Source organism: Sus scrofa, chromosome 3 (assembly GCF_000003025.6).
Source record: "Sus scrofa isolate TJ Tabasco breed Duroc chromosome 3, Sscrofa11.1, whole genome shotgun sequence".
NCBI classification, from domain to species: Eukaryota; Metazoa; Chordata; class Mammalia; order Artiodactyla; family Suidae; genus Sus; species Sus scrofa.
Window position 1 is genome coordinate 28644932 of NC_010445.4, and position 13413 is coordinate 28658344.

General features: G+C 46.9%; 1 protein-coding gene across 3 annotated transcripts in view; it reads left to right on the forward strand.

Annotated features, from left to right (window-relative positions):
• The window catches only part of PARN (poly(A)-specific ribonuclease), a 185699-nt gene that overhangs the window by 28124 nt on the left and 144162 nt on the right, over positions 1–13413 (forward strand). For 2 of the 3 annotated variants that reach the window (XM_021086564.1, XM_021086561.1), the window contains exons 11-14: positions 584–664; positions 4830–4886; positions 8864–8941; positions 13022–13065. In XM_021086564.1, the coding sequence (XP_020942223.1) occupies positions 584–664; positions 4830–4886; positions 8864–8941; positions 13022–13065 (260 nt within the window). The remainder of the gene's footprint in view (positions 1–583; positions 665–4829; positions 4887–8863; positions 8942–13021; positions 13066–13413) is intronic. The other variant, XM_021086563.1, reaches the window with a different exon arrangement.

Genomic DNA, 13413 nt, shown 5'->3' on the forward strand with positions numbered 1-13413 from the left:
TTCATGTTCAAATGCAGCATCTTAGTGTTCATTATAGAGTGTCTTTTTAAAAATTTTTCTACATTTTAGGGCTACACCTGTGGCATGTGAAGGTTCCCAGGCTAGGGGTCGAATTGGAGCTGCAACTGCCGGCCTACTCCACAGCCACAGCAATGCAGGATTCGAGCCTCGTCTCATGCCACAGCTCACGGCAACACCAGATCCTTAACCCACTGAACGAGGCCAGGGATCGAACCTGCATCCTCCTGAATACTAGTCGGGTTCATTACCACTGAGCCACAATGGGATCTGCCATTATGGAGTGTCTTATTTTCAGTTTGTTGATAATTATAATTGATGTCTGTTAAGGTGTGTTAATAAACCATGGGAAAATGTCATGGAAAAATACGGGGCCTGAATTTTGGTTTGTAAAGCATCACCTCAACTTTGGGTAGCATTTCAAAATGCTTTTAGTGTGTTTAGCCCATGGAAGTGTTTGCAGTGAGAAAATTAAAATTTCTGTTGGTAGCAGAACCTGACTTTGGGGCGGAAGGGCACTCAAGTTGTTTTCCAGAAAATTCTATGTCTGCTTTATGTCTTTTAGAAAGAGCGATATATTGTTATCAGCAAAGTGGATGAAGAAGAACGCAAAAGAAGAGAGCAGCAGAAACAAGCCAAAGAACAGGTGATTGAGTGATGTTCGTTTCCTTTGGGTGAGACCTGGCAACAGAGTTGTGGATCCTCTGTTGAATCCAATTAAGTGAATAGTTTGCCCCTGTAGAAGAATTGAGCCCGTGGTAAGACCCAGAAGGGAATGAGGGGGGCTTACAGCTAAGGATTTAGACGTAGCCAACAAAGCGAGGCTGGGGTTATGGTCAGCTGGTCTTCACTTTTGTGAAGCAGTCTTGTAGGAAGAATTTGTGATGGTCATTCCCATTGTGTGTCACTGTGCTTTGCTGCCCATTGATTAATTAACATCACCGTGCCTAACTTCAGGCACAGTTAGTGGTTTTCCTAAAACCCAGCTCTGATGCTGTGATTCGGCAGATGAGGATGCATGGCTGTATTTGCACTGTTGGACCCTCCCCCCAGTTGTCATCCCTTGTCACCCGGGGGGTGGGTTCGAATGAGTAAGACTGGACGCAGGGAGACCCTAGGTGTGCAGTGGGCTCGTGAAGGAATGTGAGTGTCCTGGAATAGGAGAGGCAGCAGCAGTTGTGGCAGCGTCAGGAAATGTGTGGATGGTGGAATCTGGGGCGTCTGTGACTGGGTGTGGGTGGTGAACGAGGAGGGGAGGAGGGGGGGATGCTCGAGCAGCTGGGTAGCCTGATGTCAGTCCCCATCGAGGGGGTGGGCCGGGGCGAGAGGTGGAGGAGGCCGGGAGTGGGCTTGGGCCACCGAGGATGTCAGGTTTACACATGCATAAAGCACGGCCACACTAGACGAATTCCATCGGCAAAGACACCACACACCTCCGTGGGTTTAGATACTTGATCACTGGGAGAAGGAAGGTCAGCCAAAGGTGCCAGCTGGTCCACATGCCAGAAAGATGACACTGGAACAAAGGGTGTGAGTTGTGGGTACCCCTCCGAGGACCTGACTCTAGTCTGCAGCTCCGTGCTTTCGTGTGCTGTAGCTCCATCCTGAAAAGGTGGTGGCAGAAAGGTGTCAGAACCCAGCCGGCAGTGAGGAGCTGTCTCCTGGCAGGGCCCCCCCCGCCCAGAGAGAGGAAGGTGGGTGGGAAATGGCCCCCCAGCCACCCCTCAGCCTCTGCCTCCCTTCCTCCCCTGGCTGTTCTACCCTGAGGCAAGGCTGTCCCACTGCAGTAGACAAAGTGTCACACTCTGCTGTTGACCCAAGGAGATTTCAGGCGTCGTTGGGGCATCCGAGTGTGGGTTGTCCTGTCAGCAGAGTGTTGAGCTGGGGTTCGGGAGCGGGGCGAGGGCTGGCCTGGTTGTCGTCTGCAGAGACCAGGGCTGGATGAGAGCCCCTGTCAGGTCCATGAGGAAGGAGGGGGCCCCGGTTGGAGCCTGCTGACCACCAGCACTTGAGTGGTGGGCAGAAGTGGGGAGCTGTGCCTGGAGGTTACTGTGACAGCAGCCCAGGGAGAGAATGCTGGAAGGAGGCATGTTGACAGTGTCTGATGTCCGGGAGAGGTAGGATAAGACTGAGGTGTGGCTTGGGTTTAGCCTTGGGAGTAGGTTTTTTTCCTTTTCTTTCTTTCTTTTTTGGTCTTGCCCATGGCATGTGGAAGTTCCTGGTCCAGGGATCAAACTGCACCACAGCAGGGACTGACAATGTCAGATCCTTAACTACTAGGCCACCAGGGAACTCTTCTTTCTTTCTTTTTAAAAATACCCCCCCCCCTTTTTTCCATCTTCTGTCTTTTGAGGGCTGCACCTGCGGCATATGGAGGTTCCCAGGCTAGGGGTCCAATCGGAGCTGTAGCCACCGGCCTCTGCCACAGCCACAGCAACGCCAGATCTGAGCTGTGTCTGCGACCTACACCACAGCTCACGGCAACGTCGGATCCTTAACCCACTGAGCAAGGCCAGAGATCGAACCCTCAACCTCATGGTTCCTAGTCGGATTTGTTAACCACTGAGCCATGACTGGAACTCCTAAAAATACTATTTAAAAAAAAAAATTGTAGTAAAATGTATACCATACGCTTAATCATCTTCAGCACGTTGAAGTGTGCAGTGCTGCACTCTCAGATACACTCACATTGCCGTGCAGCCATCGCCACTGCCCATCTCCAGAACTCTTATCAACTTGCAGAACTGACACTGGATACCCATTAAGCAGTCCCTCCCCATTCTCCCTGCCCCCAAGTCCCCGGCAACCACCACTCTACCTCCTGTCTGTGAATTTACTCCTCTTATAAGTGGAATAATATAGTACTTGTCTTTTTGTTACTTGCCTAGTTCTCTCAGCATAATGTACTTTTGGTTCATCTATGCTATAACCTGTGTCAGAATTTCCTTTCCTTTTTATTTTTAAAATTTATTTTATTTTATTTTTTTGCTTTTTAGGCCTGCACCCACGGCCTATGGAGGTTCCCAGGCTAGGGGTCCAGTCGGAGCTACAGCTGCTGGCCACAGCCACAGCCAACTTGGGATCCGAGCCGCGTCTGCAACCTACACCACAACTCTCGGTAACACCAGATCCTTAACCCACTGAGTGAGGCCAGGGATTGAGCCCACAACCTCATGGTTCATAGCCAGATTGGTTTCTGCTGTGCCATGACGGGAACTCCAGGATTTCCTTTTATTTTTTTTAATTTTTTTTTGTTGTTTTTTTGGGGTTTTTTTGTCTTTTTTTTTTTTTTTTTTTTGTCTTTTTGCCTTTTCTGTGGCTGCTCCTGTGGCATATTGAGGTTCCCAGGCTAGGGGTCTAATTGGAGCTGTTGCTGCTGGCCTACACCAGAGCCACAACAACATGGGATCAGATCCGAGTCTGCAACCTACACCACAGCTTATGGCAACGCCAGATGCTTAACCCACTGAGCAAGGCCAGGGATCGAACCTGCAACCTCATGGTTCCTAATCAGATTCATTAACCACTGTGCCACGACGGGAACTCCCAGGATTTCCTTTTAAAGGCTGGGAATGCTACCCCGGAGGACGCCTTTTATCCATTTATTTGTTGATGAACACTTGTGTTGCTTCTACCTTTTGGTTCTTGTGACTGTTGCTGCTGTGAACGCAGGTGTGTAAGTATCTCTTTGAGTCCTTGCATTCAGTTTCTTGGGGTAAATACCCAGGAATGGAATTGCTGGATCACATCGGGATCCTATTTTTAATTTTTTTGAAGAGCCGCCACGCATTGGCCGTTTTCCACAGCGATGGTACCACTTGCCATTCCCGCTGACAGGGCGCAAGTGTTCCAGCTTCTCTGCATCCCCTCCAGGGCGTGTTAGGCTCTAGAGTAGAAGGAGGGGGGCAGCTTCAGTGAGGATGCGGTGGGAGAGCTGAGGGCTTGCAGGTCACTGGGAGGTAAACTGAAGTTTTGAGTGGAGAGACGGCTCTAATTTAGCTGTGAGGAGACAGGGTGAGTGGTTGCATGGAGCTTAGAGTCAAGGAAGGGGTTTCAAGGTAGGAGCAAAGTGGAGCTGCTTTAAGCACCCTTGGCAGGAAAACAGGAGAGAATAAACTGAAGGGATGGGTCTCAGTGCCGTGCTATAAAGTTTTTATGAACATACATTTGACCAGGAAAAAAAAAGTCGGAGAATGCTTGATTTGACCGTCAACTGCTGGGTGGGTCGTGTCAGAATTGGATGCAGTATTGAATTTGGCCAGCAGGTGGCATCTTTTAAAAGTTTGTGTTTTTAAGGCAGCTTGATAGACTTGGAGACTTCAGCAGATGGTGGGAAGTGATGGGTACACTTTAACACTGTTATTTTATTTTTCATTTTTATTTTTTGCTTTTTAGGGCTCCACATGCAGCATGTGGATGTTCCCGGACTAGGGATTGAATTGGAGCTGCAGCTGCTGGCCTACACCACAGCTACGGCAACAGCAGATCCTTAACCCACTGAGCAAGGCCAGGGATTGAACCCACATCCTCATGGATACTAGTTGGATTCATTACCACTGAGCCACAACGGGAACTCCAGCCCTGTTATTTTAGAAACTGATGAATAATTTGCTACTAAAGCAGAGGAAAGGTATGTTCGTGGATCATTTCAAGTGTAGTTGTTTGAGGTGATAGACTCAAAGCACATGAAACTAAAGTATCTAACTCAATATAAAATTGCAGTGGTTTTTTTTGGCCTAGATTTTAACCCATTCAAATAAGGAATATGTTTATGTCAATAGTTTTTTTGTTCTGTTTTGTTTTTAAATTAGGAAGAGCTGAAAGATGCTGTGGGATTTTCTAGAGTCATTCATGCCATTGCTAATTCGGTAAGTGGACCAGACTTTTTAATTAATTTCCTAAACATAACAGTTAAGGGAAATGCCTAGTTATCATTGCAAATTAGTCATCTGGTCACGTTTAGAATGTTTACCTGGTCTGGAAGGAGAAGTTAGAACTTCATCAAGATAGACCGTTGTTGTAATGTGCCTATTGTGACATCATAACTGCTGAATTATATCCAACCCACTTTTTGAAAACATAACTCTTACAATTTTTACTTACTCCGTGTGAACAGTCAACCTATTTTATAGTCATGGTCATCACATATAAGTAATTTTTCATCTTGCTGTTTCACTTAACTTGTCCTTGTTCACATTTTTCCATATTGTTTGAGAGCTTATGACTTTTTTTTTTTTACTTTTTCTAGAGCCGCTCCTGTGGCATATGGAGGTTCCCAGGCTAGGGGTCTCATCGGAGCCGTAGCCATCAGCCTACGCCAGAGCCACAGCAACGCAGGTTCCGCATCTGCAACCTTTACCACAGCTCACGGCAACGCCGGATCCTTAAGCCACTGAGCAAGGCCAGGGATCGAACCTGCAACCTCATGGTTCCTAGTCGGATTCGTTAACCACTCCGCCACGACGGGAACTCCAAGCTTATGACTTTTTTAAAAAAATTTTATGATAGTTGATTTCCAGCGTTTTTTTTCCAGAAAGCATTTCTCGTAAACAGTGAGGAGGATGGTCCTTGGAGGGCATTATGTAGCCCCATGAAAACTGTCATTTTTTTTATTTTCGAAACCAATAAGAAGGCATTCCCTGGTGACCTAGCAGGTTAGGGATCCAGTGTTTCCACTGCTGCGGCTCCCTCCAGTCACGGTAGTGGGAAGGGTTCACTCCCTGGCCCTGGAATTTCCGCATGTCTTGGGTGCAGCTGAAAAAAAAACCAAACCCAGTAAGAAGTAGAATTACAAACTACAGAACATAAGGGTAAACAATCCAGTGTTTGAAGCATTTTATTCCTTAATTAGAAGAATCTAGAGGATAAAAATAATTGTGTTGCGTTCTTCTGCATAATTGAATCTTGTATCTCATAGCCTTAGTCACATTTGATACATTTTAACAAAGTGTCGACCATCTGTGTAAATGCGCCAGACAGCTCTGGCTGAGGTATGGTGGACGTTGTCCCTTGTTTGGTGAGTCTTCTCCGAAAAGAGGCTTCCACGTCTGGCATAGCTAAACTGGCCAGTGGTGGTTTGTGCATGACACGTGTAAGTCAGGCCACTCGCTTGGATGCTGAATTGCCTGGAGTCCGAGACTCTTTTCCTTGAGTCGGTGGCCTTGGCAGAAGGCATTGGCTCTCTGGAGGGGGAATCATCTTGTCCCTTAGATGCTGAGCTTCAGGGAGGTTTTAAGGCTGTACCCCGGGGGGAAGGGCTGGCTGTTTGGTCCTCAGGGGCAGGTTTGTCAGCAGGAGCACCTGAGGGGAGGGGGCTGCTGTCCTTGGGGGGATGGGGAGGGAGAGAGATGATGAACTGACCTTAGAGAGCTTTGTGCCGGAGGAGGGCTCCCCAAGGACTCTTTCTCTAAAGCAAGTGAGGATATCAGAATGGGATGGAAAGTTGGGTGAGCCCGGAGAAGCAAAGTTGCGGGTCTCTGGAGAAGTGACTTGGATTACAGGTCCAGAAAGGCAGAGGGGAGCTTCTGATACAAGCGTTGGCTTATATCACTGAGCTTCAGATCAGTGGCTGGTTGCACCGGGGTTGTCTCTGGAATACAGGGATGCGGGGCAGCGGTGGGCTTTGAGCTCTCTTGTAACCACTGTGATGGTTTACTTAGCTTCTCCAAGATTGGGAGTGTTTGCCTGGTACACATGCAGACCCCTTAGCCTGCTGTGCCTCTCTTTATTTTTCCTCTCTGTTGTCTTTCTTCTGCAGAGTAACTCGTAGTATTCTGCTGCCTCTTGGTAGTTCATGTTGCAAAGCATACTGCAAAAGAAGCCCTGGGTATTAGTGATCCAGACTTTTTTTTTCTTTTTAGGGCCGCACCTGCAGCATGTGGAAGTTCTCAGGCTAGGGGTCCAGTCAGAGCTTCACCACAGCCACAGCAACACGGGGTCTGAACCGCATCTGGGACTTGCATCGCAGCTTTTGGCAGTGCTGGATCCTTAACCCACTGAGTGAGGCCAAGGATCAAACCCGCGTCCTCATGGATACTAGCCAGGTTCTGAACCTGCTGAGCTGCAATGGAAACTTCCAGTGGCTTCTCTAGTTTTTTTTTTTTTGTTGTTGTTGTTTCCTGGCCACACTCATGGCACATGGAAATTTCTGGGCCAGGGACAGAGCCTGCGCCATGGCAGCGACCCAAGCCCCTGTAGTGACAGTGCTGGATCTTATGCCGCAAGAGGACGTCCCTACTTTCTTTTCTTATTTGTAACTTTTTTTGCCTCCAACACTGGAAAATGCAAGTTCTTATTATCTGCTGTTTTCATAGTTCTGTGCATCCCAACCTCCTTCCCTGCGGGTGAGGGATTCATTGATAGTACAGTTGGGTTTGTCTTTGAGGGTTTGTGTCCCACCTTGCGTATCGCTGTGGTTTAGTCACTGCTGGGTGTTTTCATACTATACCCGCACCGTGAGCCCCAAGGACGACTTGTCTGTGAGATTTGGCAGATTTCGTGTAGAATTATTTATTTCAAAGAGGTGTGTTTAGCCCTCTGAGTCAAGGAGCCTTGCTCTGTAGGTCCCCTGGGACGTAGTGAAAAGACCAGATGCTTTATGTTACAAATGGTTAATCTAAGTTAATGTTCCATTTTGGTAGTTTAATTTTTATCAGAATTGGCTCATTTATTGCTCTTGTACTGCATTGGTTGAAAAGCAGTGAATTTCATATTTAAGAATAAACCTCATGAATTTTGACAAAGTGATGAAAGAAATGAAAACTCCTATTTAATATAATTAGAAATTAGTTATTTTACTGTTTAACATTGTTATGTTGTTATGAATATATCTTTTATCTTTTTTTTTCTTTTCTTTTTTTTTTATCTTCTTTTATCTTTTATCTTTTTTTTTTTTTTTTTTTTTAAGGGCTGTACCTGCAGCATATGGATGTTCCCAGGCTAGGGGGTCAGATGGGAGATGCAGCTGTTGGCCTCTGCCACAGCCAGCCACACGGAATTGAGCCACATCTGTGACCTGCACCACAGCTCACGGGTACACCAGATCCTTAACCCACTGAGTGGGGCCAGGGTTCGAACCCATGTCCTCATGAATACTGGTCGGGTTCGTTCCCACCACTGACCCACAGTAGGAACTCCCTCAATATATGTTTTAAAAATGAATGAGTTTCTTTAAAGAATCCATTCCTAAAATAGACGTGTGGAGTTGTCCACAAATTATTTGACAGTTCAAGGTGCTTAACATTTTCGGCTACTTTTTTAAACTCTTCAATAAAAATTTTACCACTTCTGGGAGTTCCCGTCGTGGCGCAGTGGTTAACGAATCCGACTAGGAACCATGAGGTTGCGGGTTCGGTCCCTGCCCTTGCTCAGTGGGTTAACGATCCGGCGTTGCCGTGAGCTGTGGTGTAGGTTGCAGACGCGGCTTCCACGTTGCTGTGGCTCTGGCGTAGGCCGGTGGCTACAGCTCCGATTAGACCCCTAGCCTGGGAACCTCCATGTGCCGCGGAAGCGGCCCAAGAAATAGCAAAAAGACAAAAAAAAAAAAAAAAAATTTTACCGCTTTTGATTCTTGAAGGCGGCGAGATGAGTAACAATCAGAGGGAAAAGATCATTGCCATCAAAATCATTTGGCCCTTTGGCTCTGCATTCTGTACTTTAATACCAGGAGAGGCACGCGGCCAGCTCCACATTTCTTCTGCATTTGTGTATCTTTGTATATATGTATTTTTAATGTCAGAAAGTACGTGTCGTGCAAAGTCCTCGTGGCACCGAACCATGCGTTTCGCTCGCAAGCCCCGGTGTAATTTTGTACCAAGAGGACCCTTCCTAACCTTGGCTTTTTTAGGGGAAACTTGTCATTGGACACAACATGCTCTTGGACGTGATGCACACGGTTCATCAGTTCTACTGCCCTCTGCCTGCGGTAAGTGACTTGTCCGCCCCACGATTCGAGCAGCATCATTCCTGAGAAAGTGTTTTCTGCTGGGATGCCTTTGCCCTGTCTGCAGTGTGGTCCCCGAGGGACCACCTCCCTGGTGTGGTTGTTTAGGGCTTTTTGTGTGTTTTGTTTGTTCGTTTTTTGCCTCGAGGGCCTCACCTACGGCCTATGGAGGTTCCCAGGCCAGGGGTCGAATCGGAGCTGCAGCTGCCGGCCTACACCTCAGCCACAGCAACGCCAGATCCGAGCTGCCTCTGCAACCTACACCACAGCTCATGGCAATGCCAGAGCCCTGACCCACGGAGCAAGGCCAGAGATTGAACCCATGTCCTCAAGGATACTAGTCAGATTTGTTTCCACTGCACCACAGTGGGAGCTCCTGGTTGTATGTTTGTGCAGAGAGGTCCCCCAAGCCATTTTGAGGGATCTTCAGTCATCTGCAATCAGTGGAGCAAAGTTCAACCTTTGTTTCGTCTTGTCACCAGTGATGTGCTGAGTTAGTGTGGGCAGGGTTCTGAGCTGCAGGTGTGGTCCCCTGGTTTGGTACCACTGACGTGAGCCGTAGCCGGGCCATTGAAGGGGCTGTGCTGGAGGCCGAGTGGACTGAATCAGGTCGTACGGAATTCTTGCCTGCTTCTTGCGAGGCTGCTCCTTAGATTCTCTGTCGACCTTGCTGTTTTCTTACTCTTGGAGCCAAGCGGTTTCAGTGCACCACAGCACGGACTTTTTGGCTCCTCAGGAAAGATCTGCTCTGCTGTCCCCTCTGCTCCCTGACTGCCGTGGCTGCGTCTCATTGGTCTCTCATCACTGGTCCTCCCCTGGCTTTGATTTTCTCTCTACAGTTCCTTCCTCCCCCTCCCTCCCCTCCCTCCTTCATCTTTTTAGGGCCACCCCCACGGCATGTGGAAGTTCCCAGGCTATGGGTCAAAGTAGAGCTTCAGCTGCCCAGTAAAATATTTGGGGCTTCTCAGGCTGGACAGTCTCTGTCAATACGTGTAACACCACACTGCTGTGTAGCCCGAAGCCTGCCGTAGAATGCAGTGTGTGAACACCTGGGTGTGGCTTTGTTCCAGTAAAACTTTATTCAAAACAGGTGGTGGGCCGGATTTGGCCTCCAAGGCAGTGGTTTTCCAACCCCCCTCCCACTTTAAACTACGGTCACATTATTCTTTTATGACTCCTGGATTGGCTGTCACCTCATTTAGAGTTCAATGTCATGTGTACATCTGCAAAGCGTCAGTTTCTTCACGTTTCTTACGGGACATTGTTCCATCAGCATCTTGATTCCTTTTCTTTGGAAAAGTCTGACACAGCCCAGTTCTGAATACAGCGGGTCTGTTGCTTTCCTTGTCCCATTTCTGCAACCTAAGGTTGTCCCCATTTTTTCATGAAAGCTGTGTCACCCTCTGGGACGCAAAGCCTTCCTAGTTGTGAGTCTCCAAACAAACGTGTTAGGTGTGAATTTGCATTGTGCAAATCTAAAGAGCTGATGTGAATTTCAGATCAGCTGTTGACCAAATAGTAGCAGCCTCTCTCGGGACTCTTTGACCTTTAAAGCAGCGAAGTTTTATGTAAGGAAAGAGGAAGGCGTATTTAATAGTGTGTTTATAGGTGTTTTGAAAAACACCAACAGAGCTTGGCAAGTAGGTGGCATTAAATATTAACTAAACAAATGAGCATCTACCTTCCAACTGTGCCAGTTTTATAATCTCCTGATGTATGGTTCTGTTCACATCACTGACTGTGCTCAAAATTCTAAATTAATTCCGCATTCTTTGTTTTTTCTATACAGTGGGTTCTTTTTAGCCTGGCATATCGAGCTTTCTGTGACCTGGCCCAGCCTTCTCATGTAGTCAAGTCACTCGTTACTGTCCTTATTCTCAGCCAGACTGGCTCATTTTACCCCCTGCATAGTGGTTTGCGTTTTTACTTGTCTGTGGTTTTGGTATGTAATTTCCTTCAACTTGAACTTCCTCTAGCTTTTCAAGCTGTATTCCGCTTTACCTACCTTCCCTAGGCGCAGCTCCCACCTCTTCTGGGATGTTTCTCTGCCTGCTGCCTTTGGTCCAAGAGGAGATCTTTCTCTCAACTCCCACAGAACTGTGTATCTCGTCTCTGGCATGAATTTTGTCTTTACAGCTTTCTCTGCTTTTCCTTCTAGGTGACTAGCTCCTTGGCCAAGGAGTGTATCCTGTTTATTGTCTGTATTTAAATGCCTGGCACTTAATGCGTGTTATCTTGACTATAACTGGCTTTGAATCACATTCTGCTGGAAAGAGCGTATGATTTGTTGCAAAGTGGAAGGTGGGTTAGGATAGTGATTTTTTTTTTTTTCCTCCAGGTAGCAGCAGGTGAAGCATATGGAAGTTCCCAGGCTAGGGGTTGAGTCAGAGCTCTGGCTTCCAGCCTACACCAGAGCCACAGCAACACCCGATCCGAGCCTCATCTGTGTGACCTACACCACAGCTCACGGCAAGCTGGATCCTTAACCTTCCAAGCGAGGCCAGGGATGGAAATCCCATTCTCATGGATACTAGTAAGGCTCCTTTCTGCTGAGCCACGATGGGAACTCTAGAATAAGTAATTTCATCCCTCTTTTATGACTAAAGTGACCTGAGTTCGTTCTGTCATTGTCAGAGGGAGAAGGTGGTTTTTTCCATTTACTTTGGAAGAAGTAACGAGAATAAAGGAGAAAACTTATTTAAAATGATTGAGCTCTTACCTACACTGGTATCAAACATTGCACTTAAAAATATATAAAGATTGCATATTTCTTTTTCTTTTTTTCTTTTTTTTTTTTGGTCTTTTTAGGACCGTACTTCTGACGTTCTCAGACCAGGGGTCGAATAGTAGCTGTAGCCACCAGCCTACCCCACAGCCACAGCAACGCCAGGTCCAAGCTGTGTCTGTGACCTACACCACAGCTCAGGGCAATGCCAGATCCTTAACCTACTGAGTGAGGTCAGGGATCGAACCTGCGTCCTCATGGATGCTATTCAGATTCGTTGCTGCCGAGCCACGCACGGTGGCACCTCCAAGACTCCGTATTTCAAAGCAGGCTTTTAGGGAAGAGTCCCTTGTTAAAAGTGCTCTTGGTGCTTCGTTATGAGCTTTTAGAAGGTGCTGGTTAAGAACTCTGCTACACGCCCTGGAAGTTGCCATAACTCTAATTTTTTCCTGCTTCGGAGACTTCGTAATAGTCTTGAGAGATTACAGTCTTGATGGCCTTTTTGTTGGCCTTAGCAGTGAAACCGCTTGTTTGTGTATTGGTCACTCATTTAACGACAGCCGTTGAAAAGCTGGTAAATATTTCAAGCTAGCTCAGCGCAGCCCGTATTTTTCGGCTTGAAAAGCTAATGGGAAATGGCAGCTTCCAGCGAAGCATGAATGACGCCGAAGAGAAGTGCAGTTGGGAAGGGTCAGGAGTGTGACTGCACAGCGTCATGTGGCAATTACGTATGTAGATGAGGTAATTTAAAATGAGAGCCAGCTCCTCTCAGCTCGAGACTTCCTGATCCCATCAGCTGGGCAAATGAATTCTCTAATTTAGGCACTTGCTGTGGGTGCCATTTAGCAGTTTCCTGAGTGGTGAAAGCAAGAAGCGTGTGTGGGGGAACGTCGGTGTTGTTTGTGGCTATTTTAATCCATATTTCAAAGGTGTCCCCATTAAAAGTCGAACCTCATTTACAGTATGTCCATTTCCCGCGCGAACCATTTTATGTTTAAATAACGCCACTAGCCCTACAATCAGGATGCTTCGTGTAATAGAGACAGTTTTCTGCATATAATAGAAGCCAATCCCCCCCCCACTTCAGCCATAAAATATTTGTCTATTTTGGTTATGCAGAAGTTTAACCTCAGGTCATGTCATTCCCAATCACTGAGGAAACTGCCTCAGTTTTTAGAAAGTCATTATTGGCGAGAAATGGGCCTGGCAGTTTAGCTTACAGGGCCTGTGTGAGGTGTCACTGTTTGAGAAGAGAGCTGTGGGACTTGTGCTATTTATGTTTTAAATGCTGGGAGTGTATTAGTAAAGGCATAACAGGTTATTCTCTTGTGTTTCAGGACTTAAATGAGTTTAAGGAGATGACAACATGTGTTTTCCCCAGGTAAGCGTTCTTTGAGGGTTTGTTTTCCTTTAAAACAGTCATTGGCAGGGGGAGTTCCCTGGTGGCTCCGTGGGTTAAGGTTCTGGCATTATCATGGCTGTGACTGGGGTTCAATCCCTGGCCCGGGAACTTCTGCATGACAGAAGTGGCCAAAAAATAAAATAAAATAAAAAGCAATCATCAGGGTATCTATACAAAGAGGTACACAGTAATTTATTAAAACCATTAGATCACCACAATGATCTAGTTCATGTCAGCTGGGAAATGGCTTTATACTCCACCTTGGAGAAAGTTTGCTTTTACAGCTAATGATTGGCTTTGTCATTAAAACCTAAAAATCAGGAGTTC